Source organism: Micropterus salmoides, unplaced genomic scaffold, assembly GCF_014851395.1.
Source record: "Micropterus salmoides isolate LMB-PRFRI ecotype aquatic unplaced genomic scaffold, ASM1485139v1 Ms_hic_scaffold_6, whole genome shotgun sequence".
In the NCBI taxonomy this organism is placed as follows: Eukaryota; Metazoa; Chordata; class Actinopteri; order Centrarchiformes; family Centrarchidae; genus Micropterus; species Micropterus salmoides.
In genome coordinates, this window is record NW_024044348.1 from 20,875,605 (window position 1) to 20,901,124 (window position 25,520).

At 39.6% G+C, this 25,520-nt stretch overlaps 1 protein-coding gene across 2 annotated transcripts in view; it reads left to right on the top strand.

Annotated features, from left to right (window-relative positions):
* Positions 1–25,282, top strand: part of myo1ea (myosin IEa) — a 53,577-nt gene extending 28,295 nt beyond the window's left edge. The window contains exons 7-29 of one of the 2 annotated variants that reach the window (XM_038700865.1): positions 360–491; positions 823–957; positions 1,243–1,375; positions 5,106–5,302; positions 5,421–5,501; positions 6,168–6,254; positions 6,369–6,452; positions 9,051–9,218; positions 10,303–10,388; positions 12,803–12,884; positions 13,107–13,213; positions 14,614–14,712; positions 15,086–15,230; positions 17,596–17,710; positions 17,800–17,969; positions 18,059–18,204; positions 19,679–19,825; positions 20,213–20,370; positions 20,648–20,734; positions 20,849–21,047; positions 21,990–22,025; positions 23,100–23,269; positions 23,393–25,282. In XM_038700865.1, the coding sequence (XP_038556793.1) occupies positions 360–491; positions 823–957; positions 1,243–1,375; positions 5,106–5,302; positions 5,421–5,501; positions 6,168–6,254; positions 6,369–6,452; positions 9,051–9,218; positions 10,303–10,388; positions 12,803–12,884; positions 13,107–13,213; positions 14,614–14,712; positions 15,086–15,230; positions 17,596–17,710; positions 17,800–17,969; positions 18,059–18,204; positions 19,679–19,825; positions 20,213–20,370; positions 20,648–20,734; positions 20,849–21,047; positions 21,990–22,025; positions 23,100–23,269; positions 23,393–23,469 (2,841 nt within the window). In that variant the 3' untranslated portion in view covers positions 23,470–25,282. The remainder of the gene's footprint in view (positions 1–359; positions 492–822; positions 958–1,242; positions 1,376–5,105; positions 5,303–5,420; positions 5,502–6,167; positions 6,255–6,368; positions 6,453–9,050; positions 9,219–10,302; positions 10,389–12,802; positions 12,885–13,106; positions 13,214–14,613; positions 14,713–15,085; positions 15,231–17,595; positions 17,711–17,799; positions 17,970–18,058; positions 18,205–19,678; positions 19,826–20,212; positions 20,371–20,647; positions 20,735–20,848; positions 21,048–21,989; positions 22,026–23,099; positions 23,270–23,392) is intronic. The other variant, XM_038700866.1, reaches the window with a different exon arrangement.
* Positions 25,283–25,520: the final 238 nt, after the last annotated feature.

Sequence of the window (25,520 nt, forward strand, 5' to 3'; positions counted from 1 at the left end):
ATACAAAGCAGTATTGTTTCACTACTTGGTATATTTTTAGATCCAGTATTGGGGAAATGATTTTGGTTTGGCACCAATGGCCTGAGAGCACTACTTTTGATGAGGTTCTGTCCTTGAATAAATAGCGTCTCTTTTCACTTTTGTGAGTGGAACAGATATTATATTACAGGCTTGTCTGGAGAAGAGAGCAAGACAAAAAGAACGATCAGATTTTTATTTGAATGTACACACACACACACACACACACACACACACACACACACACACACAGGTGCCAGTATTTCAGATCTTAATAGCTCTGTCTTGCTTTATAGCAGCTCACTCCAATACTGAAAAACAAACATGCTTTGATCCGTCAGGGGAAATACTTTGAGATCCAGTTCAGCTCTGGTGGCGAACCAGACGGAGGGAAAATCTCCAACTTTCTCCTGGAGAAGTCACGTGTCGTCATGAGGAATCCCGGAGAGAGGAGTTTCCATATATTCTATCAGGTGAGACATGTATTTCTGAGCTGACGAGTGAACGGGACACATTTGGCTTGTGAAGAGTAGCTGTTAGGGGATTTCAGGACACATTGGATTAGACGTGCCATTTGGCTGGAGGAAGATGGTCAATCTGTTTTCATTGTGGATGGCTCGAGGTCCCTGGAAAAGAAAAAAGAGTTCATTCTTAACATAGTGCAGTTTTCTTCACATGCAAAGTAGAGCAAAGAGTATATAAACATGAAGATGTATAAAAATTACACTAAACACAGGCTTTGTGCAAAAGCATGACAAGTACTACTGCATCCACAATGCACATATATTAATTTCTGCTCTACAGTTGATAGAAGGAGCCAGTGGAGAGCAGAAGAGCAGCCTGGGAATCACAAGCCTGGATTACTACACTTACCTCAATCAGTCTGGTTCCTACAAAGTGGACGACATCAATGACAAGAGCGACTTCCAGGAGACAATGGTACGGTCTGGTTCCTTCTGTTTAACTGGCAATAACTGAACACCCTCGGCGGTGTTGTGTGTGTCTATGAATCTCATACCAGTGTTCATGTGGCTCACGGTCTTCTCTTTACATTCCTCTCTCTCCCTACCAGTCCTCTTTTGTTTTCTTTTCCAACGATCTCCTCCTGGTTTTGTTTACCAGTGAGACCGCAAACAGAGTAATTAGAGGACATGAGCTAGGTACCACAGGAGTGAGTAAACCCACACTACGGCCCTGACTTAGCATGATCTTTTCCTTTCCCAGCATGCCATGGATGTGATTGGCATCTCAGCGAAGGACCGCGCCATGGTGCTTCAGATTGTGGCTGGAGTCCTGCACCTGGGAAATATCACTTTCAAGGAGGTGGGCAACTACGCTGCTGTGGAGAGTGAAGAGTGTAAGTAGGCTCACACCAGGACTTGATCACTGCCTTGTTTTGTGCTTAATGTGGTTCACACTTAAACAAGTAGAAACAATTAAACCTCACCTTAAACCTTGATGAAAACAACCATGGGCAACTTTTAGTTTGCTGTTGACATTTAGGTTTATCCTGGCACATTTTAATTTGTTTTGACTATCAACAGCCATTGTCTCTGACAGACAAAATTAATACACTATCAGTTAACTGAGATATGAAAAGTTAACTTTTAATGTTCAAGGCTCCAACAATGTTACTCCCCTTCAAAAAGGCAGTGTGGCTGTTGTTGTTCAAACTGATCAGATTCTGAGAGAAACATCTTTTTCAGGTTAAATCGGCATTTAGCATTCTTATGGTTACTCTTCTAAATGCGTGTTACAACAATACTTAGTGTGTACAACCATGCTAGCTGTGAGGCTGTACTTTGGCAAAGCAGTACTAATTGCTAACATCAGCATGCTAACATGCAGATGTAGTGTTACCATGTTCGCCATCTTGGTGTAATGTGTTGCTAACATTTGCTAATTAGCACTAACCACAAATTATTAGGTTTTGCAGGTATTTTGTCAAACAACAAAGTATTAGACACATTTATTTATAAATTTTGACCTGATGATGGTGCTAGATGAAAAGACAGGGAATCACCAGAGTTATTATGATTCATCCTCTGGATAACATGAATGTCAGGTGCCAAATGTTGTGCTAGTCCTTCTAATAGCTATCTAGATATTTCTAAATCCAGATGTTAAGTGAATGGGTCAGGGGATTACCAAAGTCAGTAGCATTTATCCTCTGGGGACCATGAATGTAGGTCTACACTAAATCAGTTGCTTTAGCGTGGCTAAAAAGACAGTGATACAGTGTTATGGTTATGACTGAGGCTAAAGACAAAGCTGCTGATGTTCAGGTTCAGACTGGTTTGTGGTAAATTTCATTTCATTCTCTTTAATGGGTTCTTGACTTTCTGAATGTCTCTGCTCTCTTCAGTGTCCTGAGCTACCCTTCTCTGGTTGATTTTGGAGGATATTTCTCTCTCACCACTTTCACTCCCTGAAGTTTTATTGTGTTAATGCAGGGCTACAGCCAACTGTCTGGTGTAATCCAAGCCATGCTAGATTACCAGAAAATAAAACGCTCTTATTGAAGGTCTGGGCATATTTCGTCAGAGACTAAAATTACTTGGAAAAATACTTCTCCTTCTGTGGCTTTACCTCATGGCTTCTCCTGCCTCCTTTTATTCTTCACTCCTTTTTCTTTTCCTTTATCCTTCCTTTTCATGCTGTGTCTGTATGATGCAGATGAGAGTGAAGTTGCCAGTGTACAAAGCCTTGGTCTGTTCTGTGCAGACGTAACAGCGGCACTCTGCCTTTCCTGTTTCCTCCAGTCTCACTTACTGTGTGCTTTAACTGCAGTGTGTTGCACAGATTCAGACCCCTGCTTCCCAATATGAGACTTCACCAGCCAAGTTCACAAAAGCATCAACTTGCACTCCGCAACAAGAGTCAGTGCGTCATCTCTTGTTGAAAGAAATTCTGAGACTACTTGTACAAATGATTTGGACATTGTTTGGCTGGTTGGGACATTATTTATTTAAAAGTAACCTGATTCTGATGGTGATGTGCTGTCTTGTAAAAATTAGCCTACTAATTTAATCTCTTAAGCCTTTCAATAGGAGAATTATTTTTTGGGTTTGGCATTATGCACAGTTTGGCATTTATGGCTGCATCATTCAACGTTAAACCTTTAGTACCTTTGGAAACTATGGGATCTCTAGATAGAGTTCTGTGGGTTTTAGGAAGCCTTTGTTGCATAACATAAGTTTGTAATGGCCCGAATCTAATGAATCTGTACAAGTGGGTTTGTTGGGTTGAGAAGGCTCCTTAAAGGAATAGTTTTACATTTTAGAAAGTATGCTTATTTAGTTAGATGAGATGATCAATACCACTCTCATGGCCATACTTAAATATGAAACCACAGCCAGCAGCCAGTTAGCTTAACTTAGAACAAAGACTTCCACACAGTGAGGTCACTGCATCCAGTTGCAAAATAGCCCTACTTAATAAGCTATTAAAGTGTGATGATTGCATCAGTAAAATCTCATCAATCATCAAAATGGATCTTTTTGAAAATGATGGCAACATTTTTATCATGTCTTTTGAGCCTAAGGTTTGCTTTAGTTTTTCATTCTGCACCACCATGACTAAATAAAAAATCCCAAACCTGAACTTAAACATGCAAATATCCAAAATGGTATTTTGAATTAAGCAGAGTCAATATTGTGAAGCATTGAGTGCCAGGATTGTTGTGTCACATCTCATGGGATGAGTGACGCCACATGCTTCGCAAACCTCTGTACTGACAACATTCCCTCCTATTCCTCTTATGCACTGCCACTTTGACTAACAAATTTCCTGCGGGGGAACTTCACGGACACAGCCTTTGTAAAATCCTTCAGGCCATATTATACAATCCATACTTTTACTGCCAAAAACGAAAAATGACTTTTCCTATTTATTTAAGCAGGCGTATGGTCAGTCACACCCTTATGTCCCATAAGGGGAGCTACTGCAATGCTCTAATGCATTCCCAGACACAGTGAGTCTGCAGGCCTAAGAGCCATTTCCTTTTAGGGGAAGTGAGTCACTGTAATAAGGCAGGGAGGGGCTCTCAGGGGAGAATATCAACGCCAGGTCAGTACAAATGATCTGTGATGTTCTCACTCTTTCTTTCAAGGTTTAGCCCAAATACTATTGTTCTGTTTTGCATTCAGCTATAATTCAAACCTTGTGTGTTCTAAATTCTCTCCAGAAGATGTTTTGTGTCTGCAATTTAGCCAGAGAATCGACCCGATTTTGTGGCTTTACACCACAATTGCATGCATTGTGATTATCGGTGAAACTTTTCTGATTTGTAAGACTTTATCACCGATTGATAAGAATAATGCTGTGCAAAAGGTATATTGGAGCACTGGATTTGCAGTGGTTCTCCCTGCTATGCAAAGGATACATGAGGCTGCTGTTTCGAATGAATGCATTCCTGCACTGATTTGCATATTGCATATTTTCAGAGAAATGTGTCTTTGCTGTTTCAGAGTAGGACCCATTACATGCTGCTTTTTTTCTAAGGTCATTTTAATAGTACAACCACACAATATACCTGTTTTTAAATCCAACAACAATAATATTCATAATCGATTAATCTGCCGATTACTTTCTCAATTTATGATTTACTCTATAAAAAGTCAGAAGATTGTGAAAAATGCCAATTACAATTTTTCCAGTGTCCAAGGTGATGATGTCATCAAACAGCACCAATGTTTTATCCAACCCACACTCCAAAACCCAAAAATATTCTCTACCGATACAAAAGACATAAAAACAATTTAAATGCTGGAACAAGAATTATGTGGCATTTTTGCTAACAAAAATATCAGTAGTTGGGGATTGATTTTCTGGCAATGAATTAATCAGCTTATCTCTTAGCTCTAAAGAAGAGCCATGGCTGGAATGTCTGTGTTTCAATAATATACCTTTAGACATGCTTAAATAGCCACATTATTTCTTTGTCATATGGGTTATTCAAGCCGAGCATACATACTCTTCATGGTTTTTCTTACCAGTGTAGAGTTCAAACACAGATTTAGATAGGAAAATGAACATTTCTAAAGCTCCCTCTCTTCTTTTCTCCTCTATCTTCTGCCTTTTAACAGTTCTAGCCTTTCCCGCGTTTCTGCTTGGAATCGACCAGAACCGTCTGAAGGAGAAAGTGACGAGCCGGAAGATGGACAGCAAGTGGGGAAATGCGGTGGAGTCTATCGACGTGACACTGAACGTGGAGCAGGCGTGTTACACACGTGACGCCCTTTCCAAAGCCCTGCATGCACGTGTGTTTGACTTCCTGGTTGAGGTATGATTGCATGTTTGTACTGTTTTAGAGTTCAGTGCATCTTTATACAGAACTGTCAAGTAGCATAGCTGTGATAACCAAAAATGAAATAATTATTTTAGTGACACTTTGTTTTCAGTCCATCAACAAAGCCATGGTGAAAGATCATCAGGAGTTTAATATCGGAGTGTTGGACATTTATGGATTTGAAATTTTCCAAGTAAGTGATTTTGGCTGTTTCACAGGCTGACACATGGATACTGGAGTTTTACTCTGCAGCAACACATAAATTAGATTAACCGGTATTAACTTTGAGCATTTAAACAGATTAAACAGAAAGGATAAGACTAATTTATAAAGTATGTGGATTAAGTTCTATCTCCTGATTGAGACAGCAGACCTCAACGTGCTTGTCTAATCTGATTATTTGTTTGTTTAGTTTGCTTGCTGTTTGGTCCTGGACTTGTTGATATGATTGGACAAGCTAAATGGAAGTGTTTTTTGTATTATTTTGGTTTGCAAGAGCCTTAAATTCTTAATTTCAAGTACAGATCATTAGCGTGTACAATGATACTAAATCACTATCTAATCAATTCCACTAGCTCTGTCTTTTAGTTTGATGGTTTTCTTTTTGTATGCACAAAGAAAAGGTAAGCTGTGTTTTGTTGGCCAAAGGTTATAACTGGAAGATGCAGACACCCTCACGTAAGGTTCAGGCCAAAGCTCCATTATATGCACGAGCAGTGAATTGCACAATGTGTCCCTTCCTTTAATATCAGACAGGCCGTATACCTCAAAGCCCATTGAGCTTAGAGGATATCCATACTCTACTGAACGTAAAGCTCACTTGGTCTGGATTGTATTAAGCATGTTGTCTCTTCATCAGAAAAATGGATTCGAACAGTTCTGCATCAACTTTGTGAATGAGAAACTGCAGCAGATATTCATTGAGCTGACTCTGAAGGCAGAGCAGGTAAAGTTCCTCCACATTCTTCTCCTGTATTTGGTCTATATATTTTATTTATTTCCAGCCTCATTAGATGTTTTATGTTCTGAATCTGATCTCTGTCCATGTCTCTCTTTGTAGGAGGAGTATGTGCAGGAGGGCATCAAGTGGACTCAGGTTGAATACTTCAACAACAAGATCGTCTGTGATCTCATCGAGAGCAAAGTAATTAAAGTCTAAATAAATAATGAAGTAAACTAAACAGAACACCCTTAGTGGGAGCATGCAACTCCCACCAAGGGTGCACAATTTTTTGTTTATTTTAGTTTGTTTGTACTGTTTGATTTTAGTATATAGATGTATATAGTATAATAGAAAATCATGTGGATATGCAAATTCATGAAAAACACATCATAATAGGCAATGATGGATAGAGCTGAAATGATAAATCAATTAATCAATTATTTGATCATCAAAAACATTTGTCAGACTGTCACACTGAACAAAATTATAAATGCAACCCTTTATTTTTGGCCCCTATTCATCATGAGCTGAACTCAAAGATCTAAGACTTTCTCCATGTAGACAAAAGGCCTGTTTCTCTAATATACTGTTCACAAATCTGTGAAAATCTGTGTCAGAGATACACTTCTCCTTTGCCGAGATAATCCATCCACCTCACAGGTGTGGCATATCAAGATGCTGATCAGACAGCATGGGCATTGCACAGGTGTGCCTTAGGCTGGCCACAATATAAGGCCACTCGAAAATGTGCAGTTCCATCACACATCACAATGCCACAGATGTTGCAACTTTTGAGGGAGCAAGCAACTGGCATGCTGACTGCGGGATTGTCCACCAGAGCTGTTGCCTGTGAATTGAATGTTCATTTTAATAAGTCATCTCTAAAGGCGTTTCAGAGAATTTGGCAGTACATCCAACCGGCCTCACAACCGCAGACCACGTGTAACCACACCAGCCCAGGATCTCCACATCCAGCATCTTCACCTCCAAGATTCTCGGAGACCAGCTACATGGACATCTGCTGCAACAATCAGTTTACATAACCAAAGAATTTCTGTACAAACTGTCAGGAACCATCTCAGGGAAGCTCATCTGCATTCTCGTCGACTGACATTCCACAGGCCACAAACAACAACCTGATCAACTCTATGCGAAGGAGATGTGTTGCACTGCGTGAGGCAAATGGCGGTCACACCAGATACTGACTGGTTTCCGGACCCCTCCCACACCCAATACAGCGAAACTGCACATTTTCGAGTGTCCTTTTATTGTGGCCAGCCTAAGGCACACCTGTGCATTAACCATGCTGTCTGATCAGCATCTTGAAATGCCACACTATTACTTTACTTTATTATTATTTTCCCACTATTTTCTGACATTTTATAGAACAAAAGATTATTTGGTTAAGCAAAAACGTTATTGGCAAATTAATAAATAAGGTAAATAATCATTAGATGCTAATCATGGGATACATGTGATGTGATTTATTTTATAGTTCATTAAAAAATAGTTCAAATGTATTAAAAATGTCATTTTTATTTTAATTTATTTTATTTTATTCTGTCATAAACAACATACACAAAACACACTTGTGCAGTTATTTACGAAACAAAAGAAAATAAATAAAATAAAACATCTAAATCCGCAACATGAACCATGTGGTGGAAAGCTAGTCCGTGACTTTTCACCAAATTTCTTTGAAATCTCAACAGGGCTGAAAATACAACCTTCTTGATGGACGTAATAAATAAAGTTTTATTGAGGGCAGAGTTGTTATTCTAAAAAACAGTATTATTATTGCCTGCATAAATTTACAGTCCAAGAAACTTGAGAGTAAAAAGTTATCACATAAAAAAATAATCATGATGGCTAAACAGATTTAGCCAGGCTCACGTGAACATTTGTTAGTTTTGTCCTCATGTTGTAAACGGAGTCGCAAGCTCCCGCCAACTTTCTGCACTGTTGCCCTGACCTGCATTTTAATATCCTCAAACGTGCCGACATGCCTCTTAATTTGATTTATCTGTCCCATTGAGCAGACTAATCCATGAAATCTACACAAGGGTTTTAAAACAAGCCTCTCTCTGAGAGGAGCAGGGGATCTGTATTGGTGCCTGACAGTTCAGCTCTTTACACCAGACCCACTTTATTTAATCCAGCGACAACTTTACACGTGTCCTTTTAACAGAGGCTTGTGTTAGAGACACTGTTACCACTGTGCAAACTGAAGGCCACTAATCAACTTTGGACATAATGGAGCCACAAATTTTATATTAAAATATAGTTTAAGACATATGATTTCTTGTAGTTACTAAAGTGAACCATACTATAATATTTCATTATGTCAAAAGGTTAAAATATTTCATGTTTAGATTATCAAATAATCGCTCATGTGGTCTATAAAATGTCAGAAAATAGCAAAACATATGTCTTAAAATATCTTGTTTTCTTCAACCGTCAGTCCAAACCCTAAAGAAATTAAATTTACAATGATCAGAGACATTTTCTGCCAAATAAGTAAATGTAAATATAATGCAATGAACACCAGCAAGTAATCACAAGTGGAGAAGCTGGAACAAGTGAATTTCTGGCATTTTGGTTTGTCATAAATTCCTTTTTTTTATGAAAAACTTTAATGTTGATCGACTAATCGATTGATTGTTCCAGCTCTATTACTTAGTGTGGAGTGTTGAATTTTAAATTATACCTACAATTTAAACTTCAGAATATATGAAATTGATGCAACAGTAATGACTTCTGGGATGATATTAACGTGAAATGTTTCCCTCGTGATCCTAGAATCCCCCTGGCATCATGAGCATGCTGGATGATGTATGTGCCACCATGCACGCAGTGGGCGAGGGAGCCGACCAGACCATGCTGCAGAAGCTCCGAGTCCTGATCAATACCCATGAGCACTTCAACAGCTGGAACCAGGGCTTCATCATCCACCACTACGCTGGCAAGGTCAGTCTGAGCGCTGCATACATTCTCGAGGGAGTTTGGTCCATTTGTACACTCGCCCTGACAACTGTGGCATCCTCCTGTTTGTTGACTAACAGCACCTCTGTCTGTTTGAATGGGACGTCATCTATATGTCATAAAAGGTTTTAATATAAATATTTATGAAATCTGGCAAGAAGTGTATAACAGTTTAATGTCTTACTGATGCCTTGGTTCGCAAAACAGAAATATTACAACATCTAGTATAAAGTTTACAACCACCTCCCAACACTTGCCTTTGCCGTAGTATAAACTGAAAACAATCATGTTATGCAAACAGTCCGCAGTAGGGAGCTGACAGCAACCTCTGGAAATAGAAAGTTATTAAAATGTCATTTTTCAGGGTGTGGTGGTGTGGGAGCTGTTCCTGTTGCTCCCCACTTGTATGAGCTGTCATAAATACCAGTTACGTAGCTGGTACTTTAATTCTGGAGTCGTGTCGTCATCTTCATCCTTTTAAGCTTTCCTGTCTGAACTAACACTATCTATTTATGGTTGCCGTCCCTCCCCTGATGTAACAACAGCTTCTAACGTCACACGTCAAATCAGCCTTATTCAATTTATACGTTACAATTTATCTGGAATCTTTCTTTTTTTTTTTTGCTTTCATTTTCTTTCTGGTGGTCTGGGCCGAGGATGTCCCGTGTCATCCTCCAGATGTGTGGTGGCCTCAGCCTGGTACACATGCCGCAAGCTTAATGAGCCGTGCCATAAAGACTTGAGGGGCTCCCATGACCGGGCTCGAAACATTCCTCTAGTCTCAGCCTACAGTATAGCAGAAATAACACTGTTTAATTTATATACTTATAAACCACTGCTGGTTTTTATAAGGAAGCTAATCCTGGGAGGTATAAAGTTTGGATCTGCAACCCTTAATTTTCTTTTCGCGTAAAATTCAAGCCATTGACTTAGGCCAGAAAATCAGTCATAATTTGTTATTTTCACACAGGTGTCATCTTTCATTTTGTTGGAGGTTTCAAACAGTTCAACCTCGTCCTCTTTCATAGTTATGACTCTTTAGAAATCCTTCTGCATGTCTTTCTTCCAGGTGTCCTACGACGTAGAGGGTTTCTGTGAGAGGAACCGAGACGTCCTTTTTAATGACCTCATAGAGTTGATGCAGAGCAGTGAAATGTAAGTAACTCCTATTTGCACATTGCACCGACATGTGGTGAGTTCTATGGTGCTCACTTTAAGGGAGCCTTCTATTGTGATGCATATGGATGTAATTGAATATATCTGAATGAGATTTTCAGACGTTCAGTGCATCTGGAAACTGACGGGGACAAAGCAGAAGTGTGCAGGGCTGGGTTATGGCCTGCCCTCTGCCCTGAATAACGTCTGGCGGCTGTCCAGATATGCAGGTTTTGTGGTTCTACCCAGTCTGGCCTTACAAGTGCAGTCTCCCCGTGGGGTTGCATTGTGGAGTCTGGCCCCCCTGTGTTTTAGTTTCTTGGGATTTCTTTGTGTCAAAGTGGCCATCTGTGCCAACAGCCTGCATTGTCTGTGTAATCCCTGCAGGCCTCAGCCACTACTCGCCCCCTGGCATGAAATGAGGTTGTGTCAAAATCCCATTCAGACACGTGCTGGAAATTATATACATGCACTTTACATCGCATACACACTCATATACAGTACTGTATACACGAGTAGATAAAAGAGTTTGGCACAGTCACACATAAAGGAAGCCTGAAGGGGAAGGAAGCAGCCTCATTCCTCAGAGCAGCAGGTCTAAATCGAGAAGAAAGGAATGACCAGTATTGTCAGCTGGACAGTATTAGCAGAATTCTGCTCTGTTTGTACACACAACCTGCTGAACCTTTCTTCTGTGTCCAAAGCCTTGAGTCAGATGTTTCAAACCAAACAAATACCAGTGTGGGAGAAGACCAGAAAGCAAATAAAAAAATACTAACATGAAAAAGCACCATGAAATAATAAAATAATAAACACCAAACAAGGCGGCGACATAACCAAGTTGAAATAAGTCAAATACTAAGCAGCAGTACATGTCAGTTTTAGACCAGGCTTGACAGTCACCACACTTTTATGTGTGTTTTCAAAGCAAAGACAGCTGACGTAGTTCAAAAGGAGCCAAATACTTGATGCCTGCATGACACATGTGCTGATCACAAATGTGAAGAGCAGGACTTTTCATTAGTTTTTGTTTTTCCTTCATCAGATAATCTAGCGAAGCCTTTTGAAGCCTTCAAATAAAACATTTAAATGTGTTAAATTTGCAGCATAACTGCTTGGAAACACTACAAGATATCATGGTTAATTTCTCTGAGTAAAACGTTGGGGTCATTTGATCTCGAGGGAGAGCTTCTTAAAAAGTGAGTGTAGCACCATAATACAGGAACTTGTGAGAGCATGTGAGATTGTAGTGAGAACCAAAAGTCCAAATTGATGAGATACTAAATCATCGTGTTGAGCGCCAACATCGCGGCTGAGTCCAAAGCTGCAGATGGCTGTAAATGTACCTTTGTCACCATTAAAACCCCCACTTTCTTCTTTTTGACCATTATATTTATGTGACAAAAAAAATAAAAAAACTCTATAATGTGTATATCTGTATCAAAAGTGAGAAAAACCTGAGCTGCTTTCCTTGAAATTAGTCCTGAGAAACCTGAGGATATGGAAACTTCACAAATATCTGCTACATTCTGACCTGCAGCAACAGATCATAGTGTAGTGATGATGATGATGGTGGTGGTGATGGTGGTGGTGGTGGTGGTGATGATGATATTATAAAACACCACAGCTATAAAGTTTAGGATTTGATAGAAAGGTTGTTCCTTGAAATGCAAATGAACTGGGACCCATTAGTAAGGAGTCACTGGTTAGCCAATATTGTGTTACTGTCCATATATTCAGCCTTTTGGGAGTTACAGGTTTAATGTTAAGGTCACTGGATATTAGTCCTGATTTTGTTTTCTTTCTCTGTTTGTGTAAAAGAGACATCTACCTCCACAAGTAAAAACTGTTACCAACTGCTGGTTTTAGAAAAATCCTCCACTATGGACATTCTCATAGACACTACTATCTAACTATCTGTGCTCCACAGAAAAAGATGACTTACCGTACAGAAAGATAAGGGTGAAAAACACTGGATGAAATGGGATTGATACTCTCAGGAAATGTCATTTTTTATAGGGCAAAAGCCTTAAACTTTCAGTCAAAAGTAATTCATTATTTTATTTAACCAAGTCTGTGGTCAAATGATAGCATACATTCAGTGGTTTTGGGGATATTTGCTGCACAAGAGGTGTTTGTGCAAATACAGCATAGAGTGCACACACACACATATCTTGTTCTCCCACCAGCCCCCAACTCAGACCTTCCTTTGTGCTTCAGGAATTTAAACCAGTGACCTTGGTCAGTGGTTCTTGGTTCTTTAATCATTAACTGCATTTTTGTTTTTTGGCTGCCAGGGAAACACAACATTATTTTCACATCTGCAACGCTTTGCTTTTGTTGGTTAAAGCATGATACCAGCAGTTCTTTGTCAATCCTAACCTCCCTGATCCTTACCTTTTGTCCTCCAACAGCGCCTTCATCAGAGCACTGTTTCCAGAAAACCTCAACGCTGAAAAGAAGGGGCGACCCACAACTGCCGGCAGCAAAATAAAGGTGTGTATTCAGCAAAGTGTGTCTGTACAGTATGTACCTGTGCCTCTACGTTATCGGGGTCACTGTGGGAAAAGGCCTTTGAAAAGATAATGTGCGTGTTTGCTGTTAAGTGGAGTGTCCTTCAGCAATCAGTCAGTAAAGGGCATTTTGGATTTTCATGACTTTGACATCAGCATTGTCTTTTCCCCCTTTCTTGATCTTTGCTCTTACTCAACTCTTTAGAGACAAGCCAATGATTTGGTGAGCACACTGATGAAATGTACTCCACACTACATCCGTTGCATCAAACCTAATGAAACCAAGAAGCCCAGAGACTGGGAAGAGAGCCGGTAAGTCTAACTAACTCTGACTAACTCGCTGTCGTCCTCACTGTATCACATGACTCCAACCTTTCAAAGCGTGTGTATCAAACACTGAAGTAGGGTTAAAAACTTCTTTGCTGAGAAGAAAAAGACACTTTTATCAGGCAATTTACTCGACATGCGAGAGTAACGTTTAAGAGCAGATCTCAAGTGAACACATGATTTGTGACATGTTTTAATATTATATATATATATATATATATATATATATATATATATATATATATATATATATATATATATATATATATATATATATATATATATATATATATATATATATATATATATATATATATTAAAATGTACAGTAAATGAGGGTGAAATTATACAATATTGGATGAAAAAAAGTGAAAGAAATCTTATTGAAACAGGAAATAAATTCTGCTGCTGGTAACCAGATCGTATGAAGAAGTGAACACCACATTGACATGTGCAGACAATAAACATAAATGGAAAGATATTGCAGACAAAATCACCTTTATTCTTGTTGTGCACCCATGATCATAGCCCATGACACATGCCTAAAAAAGTGGTGTAACATAAAGCTGATCTATCAGTCATGATTTCTCTTTCATTTAAGTCCAAAATTTAATGAAGGCCCGCGTCTCTGACTATTCTCAAAAAAGGTAAACATTAGATCGTTGTTCAGTTTTGTCTTTTTTCTATTTTTTTGCTGTTTTCTGTCCATCTGAAGAAGTCATGTGCAATGTGTTTCAGACGTTCCCCCTTTTTAGCCCTTTGTTCCAGTCTCCCGCTCTTTCGTCCCCGATCACAGGCTTTGGCCATTACATGTTCAACTGCAGAGTGCTGTTGTATTGTTCAGAGCCAAAGACTTTCCTGTTGTGAGTCAGGCGCAGGGTGGCTCATTAATTAGCACCGGAACTGCTGTTTTTACAGGAAGGCTGAGTGTACTATAGTTGTGCTTAAAGTCTTTGTTTGAGGAAAACGTTAGCAAAACGCAGCTGTTTTGCATACAATGACCTGTGATTTTCCCTTCCGGTAATGGAGTAGGACCTTCATGTGCTGTAGATCCGGTCAAAGATGCTTAAGTTAAAGGTGTTAGCTGATAATAACTCTTGATAATAGCTCCACTGATAGTACACACACTTTAAATTTTATTAACCGCTTTATTCTCATCTTTTATAATTACATACTACAAAAAAATATCACAATGTAGAGAACAAAACCTTATAAAATGAGGATGGATATGAAAAATCAGCAATCCACCAATACAATACCACATTCAGTGGGGTCAGCGGTCAGCATGTATCTGTGATATATATATTCGATACTTAATAAATAATTCAAGGAACAGTTGTATATTTCATCCTAATGTTGATCCTGGATCCTTTTCTGTGTTAAAGAGTAAAGCACCAAGTGGAGTACCTGGGTCTGAAGGAAAACATCAGGGTGAGGCGTGCTGGCTATGCCTACCGCAGAGTCTTCAGGAAGTTCCTTAACAGGTAACAGGCCTCAGACTCACAGCGAGGTCATATTTATTTTTGACTGTGATTTGGTTTTAAAAAAGGGGGTGCACCTGATAAGTATCTCATCAATGCTGCAGTTATTTAGCAGCTTGAGTATCAGCCATGCTTTGACTGATCCATATTAAGTACGTTTTTTTCTGTTAGTGACATACATTATAATTCAGTGTTTCCAGTACCACTTACATTCAATCATTAAAATTTCCTGGACCATCCCTGGCCTCATGTTAGCTCACATAAAAATGGTTTCAGTGTCCACAAAGTGAGGTATATTATGTAAATAATCCAAACCCATGCACCCGCCGCACCTTATGTAAAATGCTTTATCTCTGCTAAACTCTCTGGTTGTCAGGTACGCGATCCTGACCAAAGAGTCTTGGCCAACGTGGCGAGGAGACGAGAAACAAGGCGTCGTTCATCTCTTACGGTCTGTCAACATGGACCAGGATCAGTTCCAGCTTGGTCACACCAAGATCTTCATTAAAGCCCCTGAGTCGGTACGTTTGACATCCGTCTCTCCTTCGTACTGTCACATTCTGTTGTTTTTGCTTAGTATTTGCCTTTCATAACACTACATCTCTATAAGAAAGCTATCCAGGAAAATGTACGACAAAGAAAAACCTTTCAGCCCAACTTTTTCACATGTTATTATTGTACAGATGTATTACTCAAATCACATGTCAGAATGTCTGCTGGCATGCAAAACACCTTTTTGTTAGCAGGCAAAAAACTGAACTTACCGTTTTCACACTAAACACCATAAAAGGGCACTAGTGTCCCACATCATGCTCGAATCCCTGTTGTATGGGAGGAGATTGAACCCGACCCTTGTACCACGTCAGCACTGAGTCAACACCGCTCTGGAACTAAAACACAAGTACAGGCTGTGGTTGCGGAATTTGGGGGGGACATTGTAAAGGCTTGTCTTTTTCCACCACAACTGCTTTTTTCATGATTCCTATGAAAGCAGCACTTGTGTGAAGCCTGTGCTCTCACTTATTAACATTTGTACACACCATGCACGAACAAACATGCACGTGCGCACACACAAATATGTATGTTTGGAGGCTAATACAAAGACATCTTAGTTTTAATTCAGGCCTTACAGCTGATCCTGAATGCCTTTACTTATTCATTGCAGCCGTGTATGCCAAAAGTACCCATCCCCCAGGCTGCCAGACTGAGAGTCCAAGTCATTGAGGTGTGCTAATGAAACGCAAATATCACACAGGGTGGACCGCTGAAATGAGCTGCCAGGCTTCTCAAAACAAGCCTCTCTGTCTGATAAGACACTGACACCAGCTAATTAGTTGTATGACTGAAGCGTTTTCTTTCTGTTGGATGTAATAAGTAAAGTTTGCTTAACGCCAGGCCAGATGTGGGAGAAGGTGGCTTACTGTGTGTCACAGTTTTGATAGTTAAAAGGGCTGAAATTACTTTTCAGTTAGTGGGCCATCAGAATGAAATAGGCAACATTCTGATAATCAATTAATTGTTTTGGGGTTTTTTTCAAGGAAAAAACATTCAATTTCTGCTCTCTGCTCAGTATGTGAGCCGTTTCAGTTTTTGTCATAAATCTGGACTGATGGACAAAACAAGTAATTTGAAGATGTCACTCATTTAATTGATTAAATGGTAACACTTCAATTTAAGTCCCCTTATTTATCATTTATAAGCCGTATATAACCATTTAATAAATGGTTTAGAACACCTTATAATGTAGGTGTAAGCAGCTATAAGGACATTTTTAATGTTTCTTAATGTACAGTAATTTTAGTGATTGCAACGTCTCCTATGAAGACATATTTTTATATTATTACACCTGTGTTTTTTACGATAATGTCGTTCATTACCTGATTATACACCAGCCTCCATTTATTGGTATTGACAAATACATAAATAAACACTTATATCTGCTTACAACTACATTATAGTGGGTTATAAACCATGTATTGAATGTTAAGCTAAATAGGGGGACGTACTGCTATGGATTGAAGTGCCGTACAGATGTTTGTGTAGTAAATAAATTAGGAGGTATGAAACCTTTTTGGATTCCCACTGACTAAAATGTTTTCTTCCTTGAGCAAAATCTAGGTGGTAAAAGCCAAAACCCCATCTGGTGTTTGCTCTTGGATTTGTCACCTAGGAAATTGAATCACTTTTCTCAGCCTCAGTCATTACGTGGTGTCTCTGTCTCAATCACAGTTTTTGTGGTTGAAGTTTGATGTGTTGTGCTTTGGTGCTGTTTGTGGCCGACCATGTCGATGCCAGGCCTGTTGCAGCAGTTGGCAGGATGTTTAGTCTGGGAGGGAGAGGGCAAAGAGTGCGATTGCGTGTCTAGAGGCCCACCAGGAAATGACATACACTGGTGAGAAGACGGGTGGTCTTTTGGTCCAGAGTCAGTTTCTTGTGCAGGAAGTGGTGAAATTACAGCCAGAGAATAAAATAAAAAGATTTTCTGTGTATACTAGTAAACGTTAATTATACAGGACAAATAATTTTACACTATTCTAGTAAGCCTAATACAACATATCAAGTTAAATTAAAGGATAGGTTTACATTACTTTTTTGGTTTTAAAACAATACTAATCATTCATCCTGTTCAAACTGGCCAATAGAAAACCCTTCCTGACATATTCCAGATATAATCCAAAATTTAGTTAGTTAATATGAGGCTTCAGCAGTCTGAATCAGCAAATCTAGTGGATATCTTTTTAGTACAAAATTCACACTTACTTTGCACAGGCATGTTCAGTATGTATGTGCAGTCATTCCTTTCATTCACTCTTTTCAGGTGTGTTTGGGTTTGTGCACTAAGATAGGCCTGTCTCTGACTTTCTTTCTCTTTGTTTGTGTTGGCAGCTGTTTCTGCTGGAAGAGACGAGGGAGCGCAAGTTTGATGGCTATGCCAGGACCATCCAGAAAGCCTGGAGAAAATACTTGGCCCGTAAAAAGTATGTCCAGATGAGGGAAGAAGGTGAGTGAGGTGTCATCTTTACTGATTTATTTGTCCTGTCCGTGTGCCTCGATCTCCATCTCTCACTCTCACACTCTGGGTTTATCTAGCTTCTGACCTGCTGTTGAACAAGAAGGAGAGGCGGCGACACAGCCTCAACAGAAACTTTGTTGGTGACTACCTGGGTATGGATGACAGGCCTGAGCTCAGGCAGTTCCTGGGCAAGAGAGAAAAGATCGACTTCTCAGACAAAGTCACAAAATATGACCGCCGCTTCAAGGTTGGTCTCCTTTGGTCTACAGCCTGTTTCTGAGGCAACAACTGACAAAACATGATTAACCTTCTGTTTTCTTTCCCCACTATGCAAAGGGGATTAAGAGGGACTTGATCCTGACACCAAAGTCTGTGTACCTGATTGGAAGAGAAAAGGTGAAACAGGGACCAGACAAAGGGCAGGTGACAGAGGTGCTGAAGAGGCGGGTGGATGTGGAGAAGATCTTAGGCGTGTCTCTCAGGTACAAAGTGCCTTTCAGCGCACATGTCCTCAAATCTGGGACAAACTGGGCTGTAGTATTTTAAGTATTATAACATCTGTATCAGATATCAACATACACAACACAAGTCCCTGACCACAGTTAGAATACAGGCTCTTATAACTTGCTACCCTGAGCCTACAGTGTTTCACATTTGCTTTCAGTTACTTTGTGTAGACAGAATTATGCTCTAGTGATTTATTCCTTTAGGTGGTTTTAAAGGTTCAGTGTGTAAATTGTAGTAGCATCTAGTGGTGAGGGTTGCCAATTGCAACCAGCGACTCAGGATGCATTGGCCTGCTCGGATGGTCCCATTTCCCGAGTTGTGAAGTTGTTCTTCGGACTTCAGTGTGTGTTCATGTTCACTACAAAGATGTGTTGGATTAGCATTATCAGAGCATATAAACAACACACAGACATCTAGTTCACTCTACATGGACAGCAAACTACCCATTATAACCATATTACAGATTACATGTTTGCAAAATATGTAAATACAGTATGTGATTTTGCACGAATCAAAGTTCTGTATACTTCTTTTTTGTCCCATGTATACTTTATTTCTTTGCAATAAAGATTTAAAGAGGTAAAAAATATTCAGATTTTTCCGACACCACATTAGTGCACCATCAAGAAAAAGTAAGACAGTGGCTGCTCAACATGCAGCAGAGGCAGATTGTTGTGCAGGGGTCCACCATATAATCTGTGGACATCGCACTGCAGAAAGACATGAATCTACTTCAAAGCCACAGTCTGGATTTTAAATCACACAAGTTCCCATGTTCCTGTAAATGTCACACAAGGGGCATTGAAAACATGTGGCGTCTATTAAACCCACCTAAACATGTCTTGTGTGTCTATCCCTTTGTGTGTGCAGGTCTGAGCGAGAGCAGTTTTGTCCACATCTCAGAAATGTTGCTGAAATAATGCACTGTCAAAAACATCCTTATGAAAGAATGGGGGGGGGGTGAAAGGAACGGAAATACTCGTGGGGCCTTTGTTGTCGACGGGAATGCTATATGACTTGTTTTAGAGGTAGAAATCACAGAACGGTCTGTGGGAGCATGTGGCTTTTGAGTCAGTGGGGTAATACGGACCAGGTGGGGCATTGAGTAAAAGCAGGAGTTGTTAAAAGCTCATCAGAGAAAAACTCCACTTCACTGGGAGGAACAAAGTATCCTTGTGTGGGTAACAGACACAAGCTGTCTTTCCTCTTCAGATGTGAGCTGCTTTGTGAGGCCCTCTATGTTTCTATGCAAATGTGAAAGATGATTCTCACTCTCCATCTTAACTTCCATCAAAGCTGAGCGGTTGAGTGTCCTTTCAAAATAAAATAAACAAATTTGTGAATGCATTTTTTTCATCAAGGTTTGTTTCATGTCACAACCGATAGGAGGATTTAAAATTTTGTATCACAGATGAGCGACTCAAAAACTGTTTGTGTTGTTTATTTCAGTACAATGCAGGATGACTTCCTGATCCTGCATGAGCAGGAGTATGACAGCCTGCTGGAGTGTGTCTTTAAGACAGAGTTCATCAGCTTACTGGCCCGCAGGTTTGAGGAGAAAACCCAGAGGAAGCTACCACTCAAGTTTAGTAACACGTAAGTAAACACACACAAAATAAATCCACAATCAAAGTAGTTCAAACAATAAATCCCAAATTGACTTCAGTCGATAATCCACCTTCTTGCTGTTGTCAAGGAAATTTCTTGTATGTGTGTTCACACCTGTAAAATTAATTTAACTTTATTGAATATGAATAATAGATTCAGCAGCTCTAACAGAGACAATGGTACTGTACTGAAAGGCTTACAAAAGTCACTGGATCAGAAAAGAAATGCTGGCCAGACTTTAAATTGACTGGTACAGAACATTCATTGTTCTTTCAGCATTTCAAAACAGGGTCAGACTCCTTACAGTCACAGGGACCAATTTAAGAGAATGTAATTTTGGCTTGAGAGCCACAAACCTATTTGTTTGTCCCTCAGACTGGAGCTAAAGTTGAAGAAGGAGAACTGGGGCTTCTTGAGTGGGGGCGGCTCCCGGCAGGTCCTGTTTGTCCAGGGTCAGGGAGACATGCCTGTACTGAAGCCTTCAAGCAAATCTCTGCAGGTCAGCGTTGGCCCCGGGCTTCCGAAGAATACACGTGAGTATTAACAGAGTGCTTAGAGCTGTGATGACATATATCTCAGGTGTGGACTCTCTGAAAACTAACTTTTTCGATTTCACTGTCAGGACTTGACATTTACTTGTGACTTTGACAAAATCATCTTGGTCCCATCTCTGAAATATACACTTTTGTTTCAGATACAGCTTCATCCTCTCTCCTCTTTATTTCTTTAAGCTAAGATTGTAAAATCTTCTTTAATCTGCTTTTTATGTCATTCCTATTGGCTTTGCCATTTATTTGCTGAAAATCTAAGGCCCCACCAGGAAGAGCTTCACTCAGGGTCGCAGTGCGTTGAGAACTCACCAGAACATCCCCTCACGGGCTGCACCGGGTCCTCCAGGTACAGTGTTTACATCAGTGTGTCTCACAGGACTTGAACAGGCTTTTCTTACATCCATGTACATGGTCTAAATTACAGCGGGAACCCATCTTTATTTTTAATTTTTTTTTGCAGTTGCTCACCAGAATGGTGGCCTTAAAAACCACATAGCCAATCAGAGGAACTCACAGCATCACATCCAGAGGCATCCTGCACCTGGCAACGCAACCCGCCCCTTCCTGCCCAGCAACATCAACCAACTGACGGAGCGAGGCGGCAGCCGGCCACAGCCCAACCTGGAATGTCTGAAAGTCCCCGATCAAGGAGCCGCAGGGTGAGAAACTAGCACAGACACAGTAAAAACAAAACACACACACAGTACATACAGGAGTAGACAAAATGACACGCACACTTTGCTGCTACTGTACAAAGATAGATCATATTAAACTGAATGCAGTCCCATAGTTAGCTTCATCCCTTGACAGCTCTTTCTGTCAGTCTCTGATGGGTATACAGTTTGTTTTCATGAGTTTGACTTCTCCCTTTGACACGTTAAATACTTTTGCAGTTCCCTACGAATCCATGATTTGTTTGTGTTTTTTTTGATGTCTTGTAAACTCATCTGCACCCACCAGAATCATGTTAGTGTCTCTGTTGACATCTCACTGCCTAGAAATGAAAATCTCAGCGTCACACTACCAAAGAAAACAAAAAGCTGACGGCTAATTAACACGTTTTGCTGCAGAACTGAGTTTGTTAGTTCTGTTGTGTTGCGGTTTTCACGCTGGCCTGAAAACTGTTGATAGTCATTTTCCCAAAAGACAGGACTTGAAAAAGTTCTATTTCCATTACAGTGAGTATGAGTATGACTCACATATAAATGTACGTTCGGGTGCCAGACCACTTTAACAGCTGACGAATGCTGCTAATTATCATTCAACCTAATATGACATCAACTTTGTAGCAGTGTTAGTTCACACTTAAAGTCCTTTCCCATTCTGTACTCACATTCTTGTGACTCTTAATAAATAAATGTATTAACCCACATAAGATAATTTATATTTGATTTTTTTTCTTCTGTGCATTGTTTAACAATAGAGTTAACAGCATAACTTCTGAATGTGATCTGTGTTTTAGGCAGTGTGGTACAGTGTTTCACGTCACATGCACGTTACATTTTTATTTATGTGCCCACAGGTACTATAGACACACACTTATATACACACACTTGTGTTTCTGTAATTTGGCATAATTTGGATGATTTATTCTTTTGTAGTAATGGAGACAGACGGCCAACTTCAAATGGAGGAATGTGAGTTGGAGTGTTTGCAGTGTTTTGGGTGGTGGGCTTGGACTAGAGAAGCTTATAGCAGCAGGACAGTTGACTGCAAACCAGGCAAAGTTCAGACTCGCTAAAGGAGCCCGACCATGGACCGCAACTAATGTTTCATTTTCTGCTGCTGCTCAGTTTCCTTCTTTGATATCAAATGGGAGTTCTTTTACAATTCATCTTAGTGTGATAGATCTTTCATTTCCATAATGAAAGATCCGTGAAAGAGTTTTTGTATTGAAAGAATCCCTGCTGTGCACCTCCACCGATGGCTCTTTTAAATCTGTGATCTGTTTTATTAAAGAGGTTAACACTGGGAGTATATGCATATATGGAATATGTATAAATGAACTATTCCATTGTGTGCTTACTGCTGACTGAGGTCATACTGCTTAAACTTTTTTGATCCTCAGTTAGTTGAGCAGTAAAGTGGTTCACTCTCGACCTTTAGCATTACATTTGGCATTGCGTTAAAAATCCATTTGTAAAAAGAGAATATACTGTATATATACAGGGTTTTCCAAGTAACTGAATACAATCCGTATACAGAATAACAGATCTTAAAGGTACCACTGACTCTGGATCAATGCTCTTTTGCTCTTAAAAGTCTCTGATTTGTGAAAGATACTGTGTACTCAATCACCATCTTGTGGCTGATTTGTGAACAACTACATTTTGTGAAGCAGGAAGCATTAGCCACACGATCTGTGGTCTGCCACACATTTCTCCGGGAGGATTTACGACTGCTGTCAAGTGAAAAAAAAAAAAAAACGTAACTTTTTTTTTTAACTGAACTGGTCACCTGATCACTATGTGTTTCTGACAGCTGTGGAAAAATCTAAATTATTAAACTGGGGTCAAACGGCTTATATATAACAAGATGGTGATTATGCGTGCACGCATATTTTTGGGATGTACTTTGTTAAAGTGTAAAACCAGCTTCTTCTGACTTAACTTCACAGCCACTGCAGCACAATGAACTGATTTTTTTAATCCACTGTGGCACTCTCCAGCAGATGTTGATGGTTTCCCTCTTTTTTTCTTATCACGTCTCAGAGCCCACAGACCATCAGCCAGCAGGCCTCAGCCAGGAGGAGGACGGCCTAAACCTGCACCTAAGCCCAAACCCCAGGTGCCCCAGTGCAAAGCTTTGTACGCCTATGACGCTCAGGACACAGATGAGCTCAGCTTCAACGCTGATGACATTATTGACATCATCAAAGAGGGTAAGTACATGACAAGACGGCATTCAGATGGCTCGGTATCGTAATGTATTTAAATTTTTGTAAGGATCTTAGTCAGATGTCCGTCTGAAATGGGACGCTAATCTAGTCTCAACTGTTGTTTAGATGCATCCGGGTGGTGGACAGGACGTCTTCGTGGAAAGCAGGGACTTTTCCCCAACAACTATGTCACCAAGATCTAGGAGCTGCTGGTTTTACGGCATGAGGAGGAGGAGCCTGCTGCTGACCCTCTCAGAGAACAGGACGGAGCTTACAGTCAGAGACAGATAAGCGCTGTGAGATTCTTTGAAGAGAGAAACTCACACTTACTCCACTACTGCCTTTGTAGTCAACGAATGTAACTCTAGGTTACACCACCAGACCAAAAAAAATGTCAGGCTTGAAAATGAGGCTCTGCTTAAAAGACGAGAAGACTGTTTGACCCCGGGGATCTGTTTTCCTCCATAGTCCCTTTTGAGTAATGAACAAAACTATTTATTGTATTTATAGCTTCCTGTGTTCTCCTTACTGTCCTTCATATCTTGCTGAGGATTTGAGCTAAAACACTTTGAAGCGTTGGAATGAAGTATGCTTAATCTGTGGGACCGGGTTGGGATTTTTATTCTCAACACATCATTTTTAGATGGTTTGTTTGCTGAATTAAAGGCAGTCATCTCAGTGTCAAAACTGAAGTGGCTGCCGCTTTACCAGGAATATTTATTTGTAACAACTTACAGGGAGCAGCGTTTCAGTAAATGATCACACTGTGATTTTTAGTGATTTTAAATCCCATTTTAATAGGCCTGATTCCACATGTGCAAAAAACACATCAGAGGGCAATGCGGTAAAGTGGTGAATCACGTGGAAAACCACCTTCATCTATATATGTTTTTGTTTTTTTGTTTTTCCACACCTGTATATTTTTTGACACAGAGTAGAGGCCATGTATACTGTAACCTGAGCATGTTGTCTGTGGTGTATGAGCACTTTATTAGTACAGGTACTAACTTGGACACAGACATCATCACTCGTTCATGCCACAACTAGTAAGTCAAGTCTCTGAAGGACAGGTTGCCAAGCTAGCAATAAGCCGAGTTACTGAGGAGAATAATTTGTTTACATGAATTGAATAAAACAGGCATTTTAGACCAGATTCTGTATATGTGTTCATATTTAGGAGTTTGCCAGTTGTTGGTTAGATTTTAAATGAACTGTTTTGTATTTTCTCTGAAGGATTTTAGTATACTATTATTCTCTCTGCTTTTGATACTCACAGGGCTGCTTTATTTCCAGTTCAGCTACAGATAGATAATAATGGTTATCAGAGACTTGGGTGAATGGATTTTTTGTTTTGTCAAATGAAAAGGTTGTTTTAGGTGAAAGAAATTTGATATTTTTCTGTGGCACTACAAAGAATTATTTTTGCTTCCGCTCCACTGTTTCTGCACATCTTTTGCACTGCTGTTGCATTACTTACACATTCCTTAGTTTTTATTTTTTTATCAAATAACAACATTATCCTCTATTCAGTGTCAACTGCTGGGACTTCTGTCATAGATCTTCTGCATCATATAGTTTGGATATCTTGGATTGTTGAAAACATCCTTGTGCAATACAAAACAGTAGACGAGTCTTAAAAGCATGTAAAATTGTATTTGTAACGGTTTTGTTTTATGATCAGAGAATCCATTAAATGAACAATGATCAATCTGATGTTTATGTTTATTACCATATTCACATGCCAGCAGTCCAAGATTTTACAAGTAAGTAATGAGGTCATTAGTTGAAGCTACTACAACAGATACATTTTGACCAAACCCCATTAAACAATCTTTCATTTCTCACTATTGCTATGCTACATTAGGTATTATGGTGTTGTTTTTTCCACATTTCATAAATTAACAATTATATGTTTTTTTGGTGAATGTAATTGTTTATTTAGAAGCAGTGCCACAGAGTTTCCCTATATGACTGGTCTTTCTGTAAGGAATAAAGTTCTGGTGAGGAAACACTGAACGAACTGAATTGTATTTTTATGCGTTATGCATTTCTTATTTTTTTTTGACTAAAATGGTAAAAATTTAAGAATATTGAATCCAAAAAAAACCACTACTGTATGTGTAAATTGAAACTGTATCACATGAACTGCCTTTAAGGTTACTAAATCCCCAATCTTGAGAAAACATACACTGGACATGACCTCAGTGTGTTCAAAGGTCATTGTGGTAACTGTCCTTACCACTTTTTTACAGAG